The sequence below is a fragment of the Misgurnus anguillicaudatus genome, chromosome 5 (genome assembly GCF_027580225.2).
Source record: "Misgurnus anguillicaudatus chromosome 5, ASM2758022v2, whole genome shotgun sequence".
NCBI lineage: Eukaryota > Metazoa > Chordata > Actinopteri > Cypriniformes > Cobitidae > Misgurnus > Misgurnus anguillicaudatus.
The window spans coordinates 24,181,225-24,201,789 of NC_073341.2; the positions used below are offsets into that span (position 1 = coordinate 24,181,225).

The 20,565-nt window shown below is 36.6% G+C and overlaps 1 protein-coding gene, 1 long non-coding RNA gene and 2 other non-coding genes across 6 annotated transcripts; 2 read left to right on the top strand and 2 right to left on the bottom strand.

Annotated features, from left to right (window-relative positions):
* The first annotated feature begins 2,461 nt into the window (after window positions 1–2,461).
* LOC129415137 (U1 spliceosomal RNA) lies at window positions 2,462–2,625 on the top strand. The gene has a single exon (XR_008634723.2). It is a non-coding gene; the product is annotated as a U1 spliceosomal RNA (small nuclear RNA).
* Window positions 2,626–7,448: 4,823 nt separating this feature from the next.
* LOC129415138 (U1 spliceosomal RNA) lies at window positions 7,449–7,613 on the bottom strand. The gene has a single exon (XR_008634724.2). It is a non-coding gene; the product is annotated as a U1 spliceosomal RNA (small nuclear RNA).
* Window positions 7,614–8,933: 1,320 nt separating this feature from the next.
* LOC129433115 (uncharacterized) lies at window positions 8,934–10,812 on the bottom strand. Its single transcript, XR_012369669.1, has 3 exons — window positions 10,673–10,812; window positions 10,086–10,229; window positions 8,934–9,749 (listed from the first exon to the last, which is right to left on the bottom strand). It is a non-coding gene; the product is annotated as an uncharacterized lncRNA (long non-coding RNA).
* A 2,108-nt stretch (window positions 10,813–12,920) lies between these two features.
* lmod1a (leiomodin 1a (smooth muscle)) lies at window positions 12,921–20,254 on the top strand. Of its 3 annotated transcripts, XR_012369670.1 has the most exons (4): window positions 12,921–13,453; window positions 16,145–17,833; window positions 17,916–18,028; window positions 20,232–20,254. XR_012369670.1 is itself a non-coding variant. In XM_055168630.2 (3 exons), the coding sequence occupies exons 1-3, from the start codon at window positions 13,184–13,186 to the stop codon at window positions 17,940–17,942; spliced, it is 1,986 nt and encodes a 661-aa protein (XP_055024605.2). In that variant the 5' UTR covers window positions 12,922–13,183; the 3' UTR covers window positions 17,943–18,253. The 3 variants fall into 3 exon arrangements, 2 of the variants coding, with proteins under 2 accessions (XP_055024605.2, XP_055024606.2); XM_055168630.2 differs by lacking the exon at window positions 20,232–20,254 and having other exon boundaries at window positions 12,922–13,453; window positions 17,916–18,253; XM_055168631.2 differs by lacking the exons at window positions 12,921–13,453; window positions 20,232–20,254 and adding an exon at window positions 13,735–13,950 and having other exon boundaries at window positions 17,916–18,253.
* Window positions 20,255–20,565: the final 311 nt, after the last annotated feature.

Here is a 20,565-nt window from a genome sequence, read left to right on the forward strand (position 1 = left end):
TATGTGTCCCCATGCAATTATTTACAGAAGCACTAACCATTGCCATATAGTATTAGTGAAAATGTTAACTTATTTTTCCTTTCTTTATACTCTACTGTTCACTGTTGAATGTGAATACTATGTTTATTATTCAATGTGCTAGCGACATACTAAACAGTTGTTTCAATAATGCAATTGAATTACAGCCAAGCTGGTTTTATCTGGTCTCCAAGCTCAATCAGATACAAAGTGGGAGACCAGCAAAAAACAGTAGACCAGCTTAGGCTAAATTTGGTTGTGTTTATGAAAAATAATTACAGAAGATATTTTATTAATATCTTAATTATTTCTCCTATACATCATGACAACAAACGGAAACTTTTGCTTAAAGGTACCAAAATTATGCATTGAAACAATATGTTAAATTGTTCTCTAATATCTACATATTGTTAGCTTCATAGCATAATTGCCTATGTCATATTTCAATGTTTTTGGAAAACACAAAAAACACAAAATTTAGAAATCACATTATGCAATTATGCTAAGGCAGATAGTGTTTTTGGATTCTATTAAGTGTTGTGCTTGGCTAAGGACATAGGCAGAAAGGCAGGATGATGCTGCAGTGGAAGGACAGTAAAAGTAGGCAGATATCACAATTTGGCCAAAAAATGACTTAGGCAATTATTCTATGAGGCTAACGATATGTAGTATGTAAGGAATAATTGACGACGGGTAGTTGAATTATAAGAAAATAATGCACACCCAAGGTGCAATGTTCCACCACAAAACTGTGCATTATTTTCAAATAATTCAAAGGACCGGAGTCAATTATTCCTCTTATACCACGGTTACCACAAACATTGCTCTGGTGCCGATTTTTAAGACATTTGACAAGTTAGGTTATCAGAAATTAATGCATACCCATGGAACATTTCTCAGCCAATCAGAATACAGCATTCAACAGACCTGTGGTTTAAGTGGCTTAATTAAGTGCAAAAATGTACCGCTTAAGGATTTGCTATTATGAAATGTTCTATCATTACCTTATTTGAAAGGGTCATGAATTATAATGTTGAGCTCTGCTCTGATTGGCTGTTTCACAAAGCAGTTCTTTCAGTAGCTCTGTGTGTGTGCAAACAACCCTTATCTTTGAGACTGTTTCAGAGAAAGATACAGAATTTGAGGAGTAATCAGTTGTTAGTTTGGAGATTGTTTATGGAAAACTTCTAAACCTAAACGCTAGCTAGGATCAACTAACATATACCAACTCAGTCACAACTTTGTTGTTACAATGCTAAAAACATTTTACTTAATGTAATGTGTTATTTATTTTCTTAGTTTGAATTTTTAATTAATCATTTGGAGCAGGTACAGCTAGTATGTTCTGAACTCTATATATAATATAATTGCATCTCATATATCGTAATTTTTAAAAAATATTTTCAATTAAATCTTTTTAATAAATTGATTGATAGTTAGGTTTTAAACTTCGAAACGGTCCAAAACACGGAAGGAGCGGAATGTAGAAAGCAAACTAATGACTGACCGACTGTAGACAGTTCGGCATTCTGATTGGCCGAGAGTCTACGGTGAAACTGACCAATCGGAAGGCCGAACTGTCTACAGTTTCACCGTAGACTCTCGACCAATCGGAATGCCGAACTGACAGCATTTTCGCTCGACTCCAGCGCCATATCAAAACATAAGGCGGCCTCCATAGGTTAAAATGTGTATTACATGTTGTTGTTTTTTGTTGAAGTAATGAACATCTTTTATGTTATATCAATGAATGTTAGTAGTTAGAGGCAAATATAAAGTAGTAAAGCATGCAAGTCTTCATAGTCGGGGTACCTTTAAAGAAACCATGACGCACTTACTCTACGCTCTAACAACAGTTAAAGATTACCTGACCCCGTGTTTTTGCTGTACTGCCCTGTCCGTCCTTATTTTGCTTAACGTAGTAAGATTGGGGTAAGTAAAGATTGGGTTGATATATTTTTGTATGTTTAACGGACAACGAAGACAGTACTAATGTTTTAATACCTTGATTATTCTTCATGCTGCAACTGAGCGCCCTTTGTTCAAATTTCCCGGAAGTGATGTAACGTTTTACTCCTGTGCGTCATGCTGCTTTAAGCAATACAAACGAAAAATAAACATAAGCGGAATGCCAAAATTTTATTCACGTTTTAAATATAGTTCAACTTCTGATAGTGTTTTTAAAAAACATACGAAGCACTTCTGTGATTTTATTGGCTGGCTGGTGCGCGTTGCATCATGGGAATTGCTCACTACTAAATAAAACCATTTGTAACATTTAAAAGCTTGACTATCAGTGAACCTTTTGAAGCCAAAGCAAAGAACAATCCTAAACTTAGATCACATCGCTGAAGTATGTAGCGTTACTTTGACGTAACAAAATCACCATTGTTGAAACGGGTGTTCCCTGAAATGCCTCTCCTTCGGGGTCGTTGTAGAACTCATACTTACCTGGCAGGGGAGACACCATGATCATGAAGGTGGTTCACCCAGATTGAGACTCAGCCATTGCACTCTCGGCTTTGTTGACGTTTGCGAATTCCCCAAATGTGGGAATCTCGACTGCATAATTTATGGTAGTGGGGACTGCGTTCGCGCTCTCCCCTGATTTACCTGGTTAAAAATAGAATCGGAAATTTGACGATTAAGTGTATCGTGATTAAATACCGGTTAGATTTTCCCGCACAAAATTGAAAAAAGTTATTTAATCGTGATGTAACGTTTTTCGTTTTACTGTAGCGGATAACTGCATTACTGTTTACATCCATCACAATATTGGATGATTCAGTGCTTTTGACATTTTATTTTTAATCTTTTTTGTTTTATTTTTCACCACAATGTGCAATTAAAGGATGTGTGTTTTAAATTAGATATTTGATTCAAGATAAAATTTGATGAAGCATTCAGGCGTCTGATGTGGGGTTTAACCAGCTTGTTAAAAAAAAGTCCCAATTTATAGTGTGGAATAAATCTCTTTGTTCTATTATCAAAAAGTCTACTCTGTTTGTGATTCAGTGATCTTGGGTGAAATTACTTGCTTGGTGTCCATTATTTTTTATCAGTCACAGTCCTTGTGACATCATTCCCCTCTTCCCATCACAACTCTTAGGCTTTAATTTATAGGAAATAAGACATTGGTTAACAGTAAAATAACCAAACTTACTGAAAAAAGCTTGTAAAAATATAAAATATTCTGTACTTTATGTATGAGAAATAAACCTGGCAGCACAGTATGTGTCACCATGCAAATATTTACAGAACCATTGCCATATAGTATTAGTGAAAATGATTACTTATTTTTCCTTTCTTTATACTCTACTGTTCACTGTTGAATGTGAATACTATGTTTATTATTCAATGTGTAAGCGACATACTAAACAGTTGTGTCAATAATGCAATTGAATTAAATCCAGCCTAGATGGTTTTGCTGGTTTTTCCGGTCTCCAAGCTCGACCGGATACAAAGTGGGAGAGTGCATTGAAACAATATGTTAAATTGTTCTCTAATATCTACATATATAGTATGTAGCTACATATCCATTTACAACCTTTATGAAATGTTCTTTTATTACCTTATTTGAAAGGGTCATGAATTATAATATTGAGCTCTGCTTTGATTGGCTGTTTCACAGAGCAGATCTTTCAGTAGCTCTGTGTGTGTGCAAACAACCCTTATGTTTGACCCTGTATCAGACAAAGATACAGAATTTGAGGAATAATCAGTTGTTTGTTAGGAGATTGTTAATGGAAAACTTTAATGGAAAACTAACACCTAAACGCTAGCATATAGCATTAACTAACATATAGCGCCAACTCAGTCACAACTTTGTTGTTACAATGCTAAAAACATTTACAAGTACTTCATTTAATGTGTAATATACTTTCTTAATTTGATTTTTTATTTAAAGGGGCCATGGCACAAAACTTTTTTAAGATGTCAAATAAATCTTTGGTTTCCCCAGAGCACATATGTGAAGTTTTAGCTCAAAACACCATATAAATAATTTATTATAGCATGTTTAAATTGCCACTTTGTAGGTGTGTGCAAAAATGTGCCGTTTTTGGTGTGTCCTTTAAAAAAGCAAATGAGCTGATGAAATTCAAAACCTGATCGCAATGATGGTGGTTTGTTGCAATTAAAAGTCAATTGTGCTGTTCTTTGCACTAAATGGCAGTGCTGTGGTTGGATAGTGCAGATTAAAGGGCTCGTTATAGTCATGCGTAGGTCCTACGGCGTAGCAGCGACGGCGTAGGTTCCGCGTCGGTGTTCCTTTAAACTTTTGCGGCGTCGTCCGCGTCGACGTGCAAACACACGCGCGACCGCTGGTAGGCAGTATCCACGCGTGTAGCCACAGAAGCAGCACAAACGTGAAAGAAGAAGAAGCTTAGCAAGTTAACCCACAAACGAAGAAGAAACAGGAACTTGTTGTGTATAATTTGAGAAGACCAGCAATGATGGAAGTAAATAAACAGCGACTTTTGATGCAGTTTGAGTTAAATCACTCCTCAACTTGCCTCCTCCTTGGTTTTACCGTCACAAACGGAAATACCTATGACGCAGTTTTTTTACCTGACGGGGGGGGGTTCTGGTGGACCAATCACAGCGCTTGCGGTCCGCCTAGATCTGACGCGCTGTTAATTTTTTTGTGAGGTGCGCGTCAGGCTACGCAGAGCTACGGCGTAGAACCTATGCACGACTATAAATCGCCCTTAAGGGGTGATATTATAATAAGAGCTCCTTATGACATAAGAGCCAAATTTTTTGGTTTAGCAAAACTAAGTTACTGGGTTGATCTTTATCACATTTTCTGTGTTGATAAAAGCACTGGGTACCCAGTTATAGCACTTAAACATGGAACAAGTCAGATTTTCATGATATGTCCCCTTTAATTGCATTTATTTGGAGCAGGTACAGCTAGAATGTTATGCTTTTGCTATTTAAGAGCACACACACACACACACACACACCTCAAGGGCAAAAAGCGTCTCAATCTTTCTGAAATCACCCTATATATAATATAATTGCATCTCATTTATCCTAATTTTTGAATATTTTCAATAAATCCTATTAATAAATTCGTTGATAGTAACACGGTTTTAAACTTTGAAACGGTCCAAACCACGGGACAAGCGGAATGCAGAAAACATACTAATGAAAAAAGATCAGTGAGTGGGAAAAAAAATTATCACGGCCCCCCCAAATAATGTGGGCTCCACTAACGTGCAATGCTGACTGTAGACAGTTCAGCCTTCTAATTGGTCGAGAGTCTGTAGTGGCTGCAGCAACCGTAGACTTTCGACTAACCTGAAGGCCGAACGGTCTACGGTCGTTGAACGGCAGTCAATTTGGAACGCTGAATTAATTTACAAGTAGTAAGTACAACACCGTAATCACTACTCAAAGTTAGTGATGGTCGTTTTCGAAGCACTGCTTCATGAGGCTTCGAAACATTTACGAATCTTTTGTTTCGAATCAGTAGTTCGGAGCAAATTGGCCAAAGTCATGTGATTTTAGCAAACGAGGCTTCGTTACGTCATAACTGTTTCGAAAATTCGATGGTTCAGCACTAGGGGGAGGAGTTGATCACATGACCAGTGTCTAATATGTTTAGGTGAACTCGGGTCAGTTTTATTATGAAAGTTCATAAAACATTTATCCTCCTGACTAATAACACGCCATTTTGTCTACTTTTTGTTTATAGACAGATTTAATGTGCATAATTAAAAGGGTAGTTAGTTTTAATGACGTGTTTGCCCTAATTAAAACTAAAAACACATACCGGTAATAGACTTTTAACTATGTCTTAATTAAGTTAAATAATCTTTTAAACATTTAATACAAATCTTGCTATTATTTTGTTAAAAAAAGCTATATGGGGAGGCTGCGGACCTGGAGCCGGTAGATCTACGCCCCTGGCAGTTTTACGCCCCTGGCAGTTTTGCGCCCCTGTTGCTCCTCATTCGTCCAGTAGTGGGAGAGGGAAATACAACTAGGATACTGGCCTATTTAAACAACCGTTTATGAGCACTATTTATTCATAATACACATTTAAACGAAAATTTTATAAACTTAGTGTACACTGTAGTCTGCACACTACGGAACCACAGACAGTAAAAAAATCCATATAGTCTAGGTCTGGTCATCTTGGTTTTTAGTATTGGAGATAAAAATAAGGATCATGGGTTTAAATAGTTTTGCATTATGATACGAGTGTATATTAGCGTGTTTTCCTATGGCATTTGAAATCGATTGGACCCGAAAGCGGCGCATGATGACATCACACTTCACTATTTATATTTATTTATAAACTGTTTTTATATACAAGAGACTGACTGATATATGATGTTGTGAATTTATATTAAGTTACATTTAGATATTAACCATATTTAGGCCATTAGCATAAAAAAGTACTGTGTAATCATATGGATCCTAAATTAAATATCTGCTGTACAATTCACAATAGGTCGCCATACAGCTACAAAACATGTCCTACATAGCATTTTATGAAGACAAACACAATGTAACTTTTCTAAAATTCCAGGGGTCAATTCGTATCGCTATTCAAGAAGGTCTGCTGCTATCATACGGTTCTGATATATGACTAGGCTCATATACTAATATACAGCCTCCCCCTACTGGATGCATGAGGAACAACAGGGGCGTAAAACTGTCAGGGGCGTAAAACTGCCAGGGGCATAGATCCATAGATATGTATAAAGGCTAGATGGCTCAAGGCGGAGTCCCTAACGGCATCACCTGGCGGCCATCTTACGACAGGGTGCTCGCTCACTCGTAGCATTGAGTTTAATGGTGCAGGTACTTTTAAATGACCATTACTTGCTCAATTTTCTACCGATTTTCAAACGGTTTGGGTTTTTACAAACGTTATTAACGTGGCTATAATTCTGGATGCTTTAACATGTTTCATGAATTTATTTTTTATTTTTAGTATAGGTATGCAGTGTCATAGGTACATCTTTGACGTTTATAACAAACCAAACCGTTTGAAAATCTGTAAAGAATTAAGCAAGTTATGGTCATTTAAAAGTACCTGCATCATTAAAACTCAATGCTACGAGTGAGCGAGCGCCCTGTCGTAAGATGGCCGCCAAAATGCGGACGTTGCACTCAATTGGCCAGCAGCGCGGACGAGCCATCTAGCCTTTATATACATATCTATGCATAGATCTACCGGCTCCAGGTCTCAGCCTCCCCCTACTCAAAAAAAGTGTAAAATGTTTGGACAAATCTGCTTTAACACTATTTTGACCAGCAGGGGTCGCCAGCGTGTGTGGTGTTTCGAACTGCTTCGAAAAACTGAATCAATTTTCGAAGCAATTGGTTCAATTGATTCGAAGCTTTATTTCCCCCATCACTACTCAAAGTATGTTTAAAGTTCTGGTTTTAAATCTTTCCTTTAACAAGTAAATCAGGGGAGAGCGCGGACGCAGTCCCCCACTATCATAAATAATGCAGTCGAGATTCCCACATTTGGGGAATTCGCAAACGTCAACAAAGCCGGGAGTGCAATGGCTGAGTCTCAATCTGGGTGAACCACCTTCGTGATCATGGTGTCTCCCCTGCCAGGTAAGTATGAGTTCTACAACTACCTTAAAGGAGAGGCATTTCCGGGAACAGCCGTTTCAATTATGGTGATTTTGTTACGCCGAAGTAACGCCACAATTCAGTGATGTGATCTAACTTTAGGATTGTTCTGTGCGTTGGCATCAAAAGGTTCACTGATAGTCAAGCATTTCAAATGGTTTTATTTTGTAGTGAGCAATTCCCATGATGCAACACGTTGACAGTTCGGCCTTCTGATTGGTCGATAGTCTACAGTGAAACTGTAGACAGGTCGGCCTTCTGATTGGTCGAAAGTCTACGGTTGCTGCAGCCACTGTAGACTCTCGACCAATCAGAAGGCCAAACTGTCCAAGAAGTCCTCGCTGCAGCTTGCAGCGCGATGACGTGGTGGATTAATCCAGTACGTAGTGGATGTTCAAACACGCATGCGCAGTGAATATAATCCAAATCCAGTGCTCGGTTGTGTATTTGAACACAAACATTAACACATTTGCCGTCAAATGCCGATAAACGTGCTGTTGTCCTAGATTAGTTAATAAGTTTACGTGGATACCCACGTGCAAAATAAAACCATTTTCGCGTGTTCAGTGCAGTTATTTTCACATAATTTATCCATAAAAGCTGATCGTATTGAATGAGTAGGCTAACGTTACCCCTTACGAAAATTAACCATGGTTTTACTACAGTTAAAACAAAAAAAAAACATGGTACTGTAGTAAAACCATGGTAACTACAAAATAACAATAGTTTTGATAACCGTGGTTTTCAAAAACAATAGTTGGTGTAGTAAAACCATGGTTTTGCTGATAATCACACCAAAAACTATGGTTACTACACTTTTACCACAATAAAACCATGGTTAATTTTCGTAAGGGACTGTAAACTCATTTTACATTTTTAGCATTGTGTAATGTATTATCTTAACATGTGGTAATGTTAAGATGTATTAAACAATCATCTTTAAACAACAAGATAAGGTATATTAGCAATGATACATGTAACGTTTTAATCAATCATTTATTTGAGTGTTGTATTGAAGTTATTTAAAAAATATTCTATTATATATATATCTATTCAAGTTACTGTTAAATGGAAACAAAAATAACTTGTCATTTATTTAAGTTGTTTGTTTATTTAACTTTTACCCCACAGCTTGTTCAATTCACTGATGATCAGTGACTGCAAATATTAAAACATTTTAACAATAAACATTAGGCCTAAACATGAACTTAGTGAAAACTCAGCTAGTCATCTTTCTGTGATTTACTGTTTTCTACATTAACTCATTCTACATAATGTAAACAACATTCTGTAAAAAAAACATTGATATCTTTAATATTGAATCAGAATCAGCTTTATTGCCAAGTATGTTTTTGTCACATACAAGGAATTTGTCTTGGTGACATGTTACGGACATAAATAGAATGACTAAGTTAAATTAAAGACAATAACACACTAGTAATATAAAAACAAAAATAATTTAAATAAGCAGCATGGTACAGTAAGTATATATAAGTATATGTATATATATATTCTCCTTTTTTACAATTGTGTGTAGTGATGCCTGTATGGATGTTCAGATGCTGTTGTTGTACAGATAGATAATAGGTGATATTTACAGTAGCATAGTTTAGAATGGTAGTTTCAGATGTACAGTATGTGGTGAATATACAGTTATGACAGGTGTGGAAGTTATGGGTGCTTTAATTGTTTAGGTATATAACCTGAGGAACAAACTGTTGTTTATAGTGTTCAGTGCTTTGTAGCGCCGGCCAAAGGGCAAAAGTTCAAAGAAAAAGTTGGCTGGGTGTGTGGGGTTGACTGAGTAAAATCATGTCAAATGTCAAAATCAATGTGAAAGTAATGAAAATAACACTTTGATGCTCATTATATCATAATTACATTTCAAGACTTATCCTGTTTTTTCACAGGCAGGGTCACATATAACTGACTGCAGTCAGCACAGGTAAAGCTTTTGTCACAGTTTGATCTTAAATAGTTTAAAGTCAGTGCCACGCCACCATTGCTTTACTGATGCAGAATAGATGAACAATTCATCCCTGGGACACCCTTCCTCCAACTCGACCTGGTGGACAGTCTGTAAATAAATCTCTACACCCCGGAGAATGTGTTCCAGTTGACAACACCTATTTTAAGAAAGAGAAGTAAATATTAAAAATTAACAAATGTATAGTCTAAATCTAGGGATACTTTATATGAAATTAGAATAAAAACACTGTTACTATAAGCACACACACACACACACACACACACACACACACACACACACACACACACACACACACACACACACACACACACACACACACACACACACTTACATTTACACGTTTGGCAGATGCTTTTATCCAAAGTGACTTACAGTGACATGTTTTAATTAGTATGTGTGTTACCTGATGATATTTGCTAATAATGTAATGCTCTAATTGAGCTATGGAATTTTTTTTGATTAAATAACTTACTGTCAAGCCAGACTACATGAGCCTTTTCTCTGAAAGATGCTTTACTAACAACATAGTGAAAAAGCTGGCATGTCAACAGTCTGATAAAAGCCACATTTCCATCTTCTTTAATGAGCAAGGGCATCTTGCCAAATCCAGTCAAATCTACAAAAAAAACAGTCAAATCTCATTAAGTTGAACTTTTCAAATAAAAATGCAAAGGATTGTTAACATACAAGTACTAAGTCTCTTTTATAAAAAAATCCAATCCAGATGTATTAATTTAAGATTAAGTGGCACTGGTTACAGTATGTGCACCTATTACTGGGCAACTGTCCTTTAAAAAACATTCATCTAGAACAATGCAATAGCATTAGTTAGCCTAAAAAAAAAGCATTAGTTAGCCTAGCAAAATCAGGTTAGTTTTACATTAGACCTACAGTCTGTCCACGCGTGGCATTATGTTCTGAAGTAACGTTATGATTAAAATGAGAATCGCTGTTAGCATATTAAGTCACCTTTATACCGCTTCGGACACATAACACTAACGTTACACAAGACTATACATGTTGAAACAACAAATCAGTAGATAAAGATTAATTACCTACCTTTATACAATCACTGTTGTTAAATAATCCTTCGTTTTTCGGCAGATTCTTCTTGAAATACCAAAGCACGTGCGATTGTTCATCAACAACAACATAGCACCGCGCATGCGCGTAATATTATATTCATTGCGCATGCGTGTTTGAACATCCACTACGTATTGGATTAATCCACTACGTCATCGCGGTGCAGGCTGCAGCGAGGGGTGTCTCAAACTGTCTACAGTCGGCATTGCACGTTAGTTCTGCGTTCCAAATGGACGGTCGTTCAACGACCGTAGACAGTTCGGCTCTCTGATTGGCCTAAAGTTAACAGTGAACGTAGACTCTGGGCCAATGACGGACCGTAACTGTCTACGTTCAACGACCGTAGACAGTTCAGCTCTCTGATTGGCCTAGATAAGTCTACAGTGAACGTAGACTCAGGGCCAATGACGGGTCGTAACTGTCTACGTTCAACGTAAACTTTTGCACTTCTCTAGAGAGAACGTCAGCGAATTGATCTAGTACGAGTTCAGGGGTGGGAAGTCAATTTTTTTTCTAAATCCTATTTAGTAAAATATACAAAGATATACTTGAAACGGCTCAAATAAATCATATACAAGTACATAAATTATTTTGGTCACAATTTTTAGGGTCCAATTCTCACTAACTAAATATTAACTACTTTTTCCTCAATATAGTCATACTTACTGCTTATTAATACTTAGTAAAGTAAGTATTGGTAAGAATTGGGTAGGATTAAGGGTGTAGAATAAGGTTTTGCAGAATCAGGCATTAATATATGTGCTTTTTAAGTATTAACAGCCAACATCTCAGTAATATTAATGCTAATAACCAACCAGTTAGCAGGGAGAACTGTAAGCTACACTAGATTGTTACCATTACTTTTATAAACTCACCAACATATTCAAAGTGAGAAGGATACATAATAAACATGCACTTTAACATTAGACCTTAAATGTTGATGTTAAATCCACGATTGAATATATATAATGGTCATACAGTCCATACACAGTATTTAGTTCAATTACATCAGAAGTAACCGGACTTAAATTACTGGAAAAATAAGAGTCATCCCTTACTTTACTTTTCAAGGAAAAAGTAATTAAATTACAGTAACTACACCAACACTGTTTACAATAAGGTTGTATTTGTTAACACTAGTTAATGCACATTGAACTAACATGAACAATTGTATTAACATGCTGATAAACTATTCTGCTCATTGTTGGTTCATGTTGGTTAATGCATTTAATAATGTAAACAAATACAACCTTATTGTGTTACAAATTATTTTATTCAAAAACCTCTCAGTATCTGCCATACAAGTGAAACAAAAAAGTATTTGATCCAACAGACTCGATTCACAGAGACCTTTATCAATCTTGGCAGCGCTCAAAATCTAGTCATTTGAATAAAATTTTAGATTTTTAACAAATTGTTTTAAATTGTTAAAAATCTAAAATTTTGGTTACACTTTATTTTGATAGTCCACTTTAGACATTCTACTAACTATAAATAACTTTGCAACTACATGTCAACTAACTTTCAATAATTTGCAACTATACGTCAACTAACTGTCATTAGAGTATTAGTAGACTGTAAGGTTTGGGGTTAGGGAAGAGGTTTGGGTTAGTGGAATAAGTTGACATGCACATGCAAAGATACTTCTAGACAGTTGAATGTCTGTTGAGATATCATCGCAATCAAGTGTTAGTAGATATTAAGCAGACCGTTTACTAATAATCTAAAGATTGGTAGTTGATAAGTAGTTGATAAGGGTCAAAGTTACTTATAATCAGTAAAATGTCTAAAATGGACTGTCGAAATAAAGTGTTACCAAAATTTTATTCAAATGACTAGATTTTGAGGGCTGCCAAGTTTGATCAAGTTCTGTGTTTCATCAAAGCATCAACTTTTAGTCTATGATGTTTCTCCTAAAATTGCTTGGGAATAATAAAAACAGACACAAATGGGACAACTTTTAAAATTTATATGAAACTGTAAACATTTACATCACATTTATGCATTTGACAGACACTATTCAAAGCGACGTCATGCTATACATTTGATCATTTTGTGTTAATCAAACCCATGACCTTTAACTGCTCAATTGAGACCAGGTGAGCTACAGGAACGGCTTTAAAATAATAAATAAAGAAATCTGGATTATATGCTAATCTGATCTCAGTGACATTGTTGAGATCCTTTCTGAACCTTTTAATGGATGCATAGATGAATAATAAGAGTTCTGCATGTGATTACTAAAAACAAACAAACAACCGATTTCATACAGGACCATCTCTCTCCTTTCCTCACGTGCCGCATCTAGTCATGCAAATGTGAAGGAGCGCGTGGAATGCGTCCTGGCGCACGAGCCTAAACAGAGCTCTGAGCGCGAGATCCTCCTCAGCACTTCGAATTAAAGTTATTCGGGTACGCTTTGAACCGAGTCTGTTGGATTTCGACAAACTAAAAGGTAACTTAACTCTTGGCTAACAAACAGTAAATATGTCCAAAAGAAAACCTCTCGCGCCCTCGGAACGGCAGGGAAGCGATGACTCGGACACGGAGCTGCTGCTCGCGAACCTCTCACCGGAGGAGGTGGATGAGCTCGAGCGGGAGCTCGTGTTCATCGACCCGGACCCAGATGTACCGGTGGGACTCCTACAGCGGAACCAGACGGAGAAACTGCCGTCCGCAGGATATGACAGAGAGGCCATGCTGGACTACTGTGAGCGGCAGACCAAGAGATTAATCCGCAGAGAGCTCAGCGCAGAGGTCATGATGCGACACATTACACTCCAACATTCATACTTTAAAACATTGATGCACTGATACATTTAAATTAAAACACTGATACATTTAAATTTAATTTAAATCATTGATACTTTTAATTTAATGTAATTTTTGTCAATTTACAGTGATACATTTACTTTGTGCATACACTTAATGGGAGTTGGGCACTTGCAACTTTTACCACATACATCTTTTCTGTAAATTTTTTTTTTTAGGTTTTTAATACACTAATAGGATTAATTTCTTTAATTTTAAGACTTGACTGTTTTAGCTCCATCACACACACACAAATTCCTGTTCATCATTATGGTCTACATGCCTGCATGCTATTATGGTTTAGTGTATCAACACCGGTTTTGCTAAAGGCACATGGGGCACTGAGGGACCCTCAGTGAATGTCAACATACAGCACTGATGGACCACATTACTTGCAGTATTTTTAATTTGCTGCACATTTACAGAACTTAGTACCTCCATGTGTGAAAGCTGCTTTTTCCTCAAAACAACAACCTTAATCTCTCTAAATGCTGTCTTTGGACAGCGTCCAAAAATATGTGATGATTTTCTTCATAGCCAAAAGTCTTAATCAACTCTGGTTATGTTTACTGTTGGCTTGTATAAACAACATTTTCTTTCCCTTTAGTGGTTGTAGCTGCAGGTTATTTGTATTTTTATTGTGATTTGTTGAAGCCCAGTGTAAACTTGTACTTAGACCTTTAATTTCACTCTGAACCCTTGACAGTCACTAAATAAATATAAAATAAATAATGAAAATCATGAATCTGCGGGAAAGCTGGAGTAATAAGTTAATACTAACAGAGTAGAACAGATGGTATGATTCTGGTCGTAGGCTAGTTAGAAAGTAGTAGTTTTACAGGATTAAACAGGTGCTAATGAAGCTCTTGTAATGTGATACACAGTCAAGAGGTCTTAACTCTATGAGACGTTAAAGTGTTTGAAATGCAGGCAACAGAACGCACACACATGCTAAAACAAATCTTCTCTCTCTCCTCTTTATAAACAGTCAGTGGCTCCCATGTCTGGCTTATCTTTGATGTTTATCTGAACATTATTATCCAGACATAAAATTCTGTCTTACGGTTTGCGCAGGTGTGACGTGTTTGGCAGCCACATCTGATGCTGACTTTCTGGCATTGTGGATGTTCAAAATATTAACTGGACAGTCATGCTCTCATCAATTCATCAAAGTAGCTTTGAATTGTGAAATATTTAAGTGTTTCAGAGTTGTCATCAGGGATTTACTTTGGTTATTCGTGGCTGTTTTCTTTAAGCTCAACCTCAGACACACTTTGGAGCTAGTCAGATGCTTAGGAACAGTTAAGGAGGGCATTCCAGATCGGAACGCGATCCTCCCTTTGCTGCCTTATAAGGGCACATCTGAGAGTTTTAAGACTTCTTCAAACAATAGCACACAAAATACAGAGCGAGCTCATTCCCTCTTAATGGAGACTAAAAATAACTTGCTAGATTTAGTTGGCTGCAGCTTTTGCCTGTAATCATTCTACATGTTTCCTTTCATGTCCCCATGATTTTATTGATGATGGCCTTTTATTATAATTTCAATAAAATGAAACTGATCAGAAACTGATATTCAGTGTCAAAACAAATATTAAAATGCCAAATGTGTGATCACAGCAGAGGAGAAATGCAATAACCGAGCAGATTAATCAAAACACCTGACATGACACTGTAAAAAATCTTGTTGCACTTAAATTTTTAAGTTTATCAACTTGATTTTATTCATTTAGGTTAAATTATCTGAAGTTCTTTTAACCTGATAAGGAACACTGTGCCGTACACGGTACACCCCCTCCCTTGCACGTGAGGCTGCATTACGTCATTGTAACTTTGAAGCATTAAATCTTCAAAATATACGGTCATTCGGCACATCGTTGTAAAGCTTAGACTTTCGGGATTCCATTAAGCGCACACACAAAGCATAATATGATTTTTAGCAGTCATAAAACTGTAATCTAGTTCTTAGTTACCTGAACCGGGCGGCGCCGATTTAGGATATTTACTTACCTTCAAAATCTTCCCTTTATCCGCTTCGGTGAAATTGTCCAAAACAAATTGTCCATTAATCCCCAAAAGTCCAAGGAAATGGAATATCCAAGCCTTTTAATCCAAAACAATTTGTTCATCTCACAATCTTGACGTTTCTGACCGAATTACGATATAAATACTGTATACAGTTAGTTCACTAACGGACATTCGTTCGAATCTCACTTTTCCTTCGCGATTTATAATGAATATATTCGGATGTCAAGTTTATTGTGCAACGTCTGAGGAACAAAAATACGCCCCCTTGTGGAATTTCAGCCGTTCCATAAGAGGCTACCTTTATTCTTTACATTTAAAGTAACTCCTTACTAGTCAAAAAAATTGAAAATAATTTCAATTAATGGAAAGTTTAGGTCCAACAAGGAATTTTTACTGTGTGAAAGAAAAAATACATACAGAAGCAGTGGCGGCTCGTGACCGCCCGGCCACCGCTGGACAGGAGTAAGATTAAATGGAGATAACATAGTAAATAACCTATACTTTCAGGAAATCTCATAACAATGTCACATACTGTGCTCAAGTTAAAAACTCAAAAACAAAAAAAACATGATGTCATTTGAATAATTTATTTTGTATTTTATCTTTAAGGGAGAGTCAAAAGGGGAGGGCAGGAGGAGAGATCGACTCCGCAGGATGAGGAGCAGGGAGTTTTCCAGGTCACAGAGTGGCGACCCTCCGGACACAGAGAGCAGAAACGCTGCGAGTGAAGCACCTCCTGAAAACAATGAACAGGAGACTGCTAAGAAAAGAGATGATGTTTTCAAAGATTCTTCTGATAAAGAGGAAATAAAAATAGAGAAAAAAGATGAAGGTGGAACAGAATTAAAAGAAAGGGGACCTTTTAGAAAGGAACGGGGAACTTCCAAGACTCTGGAGCTTATTTCCAAACTGCAGGATAAAAAAGAGGATAAGAGAGAATGCGAAAAAAGAGAAGAGAGGAAAGTAAGTGAGAACTCAAAAATACGAGGCTTCATCTCCAAACTCCAAGATAAAGACAACGAGAACCTTAAAGAAAAGAGCAACAAGGAAGATATCAAGAAAAGCAGAACCAAAGTCCTGGAGGAACAGAAGAACAGCAGAGCAAGAGACAGTATGAACCAGAATCAAACTGAGGAGATAAAAAGCAAAATAAAGGAAAAAGAACATGATCCAAAAAAAGAGTTTTCCCGAGCACAGAAAGAGAGAGAAACAAAGAAAGAAAATATGCTAGACAAAACAAAAGAACAGACCGAACAGATGATATCTACCAATTCCAGCCATAATGTCTCAGAGACCAATGATGGTAGTAAAGACTGTTCACTTACCACCGAGGATGAAGATTCTTTTAATGAACATGATTCTTTGGACAGCGACACCGGCTCCAGTATGTTTGATGACCTTCTGGAGCAAGTTCGCAACGATGACCCCGAACTAACCGAGATCAATGTTAACAATTCGGATGCCATAAAGAAAGACACCCTAATGCAGTTTGCAGAAGGTCTCCGTAGCAACACGCACGTTAAAACTTTCTCCCTCGCCAACACAAGGGCGGACGATCACGTCGCGTTTGCCATCGCTGGAACCCTGCGGGAAAACACCACCCTGACAGGCATTAACCTCGACTCCAACCATTTAACAGGCAAAGGCATCTTAGCCATTATCAACTCTCTCCAGCACAACCGAGCCCTAATGGAGCTGAGATTTCATAACCAGAGACACATCTGCGGAGGGAAGACAGAAATGGAGATGACTAAAGTCTTACGCGACAACTCTTCTCTGCTGAAATTGGGCTATCACTTTGAACTGGCCGGGCCCAGGATGACAATGACCAACATTTTGAGCCGAAACATGGACAGGAAGCGGCAACAACGACTGGAAGCGCAGAAACTCTCCAGAGAGGAGACTAAAACCCCAAGTGAAAATACGATGAGCGTATTTGACCATAGCAAGCCAAAAGACTCATCATTCTCACTCACTGAGAAGAAAACATACAAATTTGCTGCAATGTCCAAATTTACATCTCAGGAAACTCCAAAGGTCTTGACCGCCAAACCACAACCTAGATTTACCTGCTCTGAAGTGACAGGAAAGACAGAAGGGGCAACAGGAAGTAGACACGTTCCTCCTCCTCCCCCTCCTCCTGGTCCAGCATTAGATGTTCAGGCCTTAAGAAGATCATTGAACCCAATCTCTCAGAGAAAGCAGGACAGCAGTACAGCTGTCCGTCAAACAGAGAGGAACTCCAGAGATCAGCTCCTCACCTCTATCAGAAACTGTGGCATGAACGCACTAAAAAAGGTAGAAAGGTAAAACAGTCAATGTCACAGTTTTTAGTGTATTTGTTTTATTTATAAATACTCTTTCTCTCTGTCTCTATCAGGTTGAGATCCCCAAGCGGTTAAGATAAAGTATGGTGCACATACCTTCAGATTTCCCAGAAACCTTAGGAGACAGACCACTGGTTTGGATATACATGACATCTAAACATCTGAGGTGGGACACAGCATTTTTCCACATGCCATATGGGCGTGATTTTCGATAGACTGATACATAATCATCATTGAACACTGATGATGTGAAGCACCTGAGTTAAAGGACACTAAAAAACTGACTTGTCAATTGAGTTTGATAGGTTCTTTAAATTTCATGTCTTGGCCATGTGTTCATTTTTATCAGCACGTTTGTTTATGATTCATAAAAATGAAAAATATGCATTCATAAGGAAGAAGAGAGAGTTTATTATAAAAATGCAAAAAAAAACAAATTCATCATCAATCTGCTTTATGTCTCAATAGCAGAAGGTATCACACCAATGATCAGCATTTTTTACATTTCCCTATTTTCTGAATATGAAAAATAATGAAAAATTAAAGAATAGCATTTTAGAAAGGTTTTTAATTACATTTTTTGTGATAAAAATTAAATTTAACTTTATGGGCCGGTTTCCTGGACAGGGATTAGACTAGTCAGACTAAAATAATATGTAAGAGCTCACTGAAAACAACTTGCAATGACATATCTTAAAATACATCAGCGACCTTTGTTTTCCTTTAAAATGCACATAAGTAATATTTTTAGTAAGGCATGTTTGTTAAAACTAGTTATATTTCCTAATTAAACTAAGGACTAGTCCTGGCTTAAGATAATCCCTGTCCAGGAAACCACTCGACTCTTAAAAAGTTTTGCATTAGCATCTAACCCAGGGTTCCCCAAATTTTATCAAATAAACAATCAAATAAACATCACTTAATATTTTCTGTTTTGAAGCCAAAGCTTAAAAAGTTTAGTTGATTTAACTTTTAAGCTTACAAAATCCATTTAACTAAAACATTCAAGTAGAATGAACTTAAAATTATTAGTTCATGTTGTTAGGAATACCCATAATCCTTTGCGCCTAAATACTTATATTATTTTCTGCTTTTTCACAGAATAAAAACTGAGAAGAACTTTCACTACAAAGAATCGGCTCTTAGAGCAGGCTCGTTCGCGAACGACCCATCACTAGTACTGACAATGCATGTCAAAAACACAGTTTGGTGTGCTTCTGTGGAGAATCACGTTTATTCAATGACTGCCTTAAAATCAGTCATCAATTCTCTGTTATAATACCATTTAAAACATCAAAAGTAATATAAAGTGATAAAAACTAAAGTTATATGCAATTTCTAGTAATGTCAACTAATCTGGGTTAAGAGTGCAGGAATATTGGAAGAAGTCTATTCAACTTAAAATTGTTGTTAGAACAGTTTATATGTTTAAGTAATCATTACTTAAAGTTTTTAAGTAATCATTACTTAATGTTTTTAGGGCAACAAGTTTGCTTCATTTTTTTAAGTATATTCAACTTATATACTTAAAATAAGTATATAAGGGCCTCTGTAGAAACATGACGGAGTGAAATGGCAACTTCCATGTAAGGCGACCCGTGGTGTGTATATAAAAACGAATCATTCTAAAGTAATAAAAAAACAGTTCATTTTGTAAGGTCTTTAAAATAGTTATGTATAATATATTGCACTTCTGTCAAGAGATCCTTCTAAATGTTTCACAATAAACCTTTAACAAAAACCATCATATTCAGATTCTCTCTCTCTCTCTCTCTCTCTCTCTCTCTCTCTCTCTCTCTCTCTCTCTCTCTCTATCTCTGTTATTCCAAAGTTTCTGCAAAAAAACATTAAGTGTATGGTGGTTAAAGATATCAGCATAGCTGTAATAAAAAATGTGAGCATTTAATCACTTTTGTCTATGTATCACTGTCTTGATCAAGATAGCAGAAGCACAATAAGAGCCACAGTGCTTTTTTCTTAGCCAGTAGGGGGAAGAATTATATGCACATTGCAAAACAGACATTATTACAATTATAATTATTACAATAATAATACAATTAACAGAGTGTACCTTTTAGTCAAAGACATTGAGACATTCATTGTCATATGAAGAGTTTGTGGATGATTATGTATTGCAAGGATAGTTAAGAACGTGCAGAATAAACTCTCGGTAAGCTATGGGGAAATACTTTTTTGCTATAAAGTTAACCCCCGCTGAAGCTTCTTTTCCTTCCTGTACCGCAGTCTGCTGTTTGTGTGCCGTTGTAAGTCTCTCTGTCAGCAGCAGTGTTTCTAGACAGTAAACAGGTTTGCTTTAGTTTACTGTGTTATATCGTTGTTTATTTTAAGATGATGTTTTGCTTTAATAGATCTTGTAAATATTGGGAGGATGAAAGCACATCTTAAGATTCTAATTCTTTTTAGGGGTGAGTATAAATTCACTTTTTGTGCCTGATGATTATTATATACTGTTAAAAGTTACTGTAATGGATAACTGTAATTAGTCTGTTGATCAGTTGAACTAATATATTAATATATTTATACTTTACAATTACTGTAACTGTTACTGTAATACGATTAAACTGACAGTCATTTTTTTTTAGTTTGTAGTGTGTTGGTGAAGTCGGGAAATGTTTTTGAGGGAACAGTGGGACAGACGGTGGTTATCAGATGTCCTTTTCCAAATAAACACAAATATACACC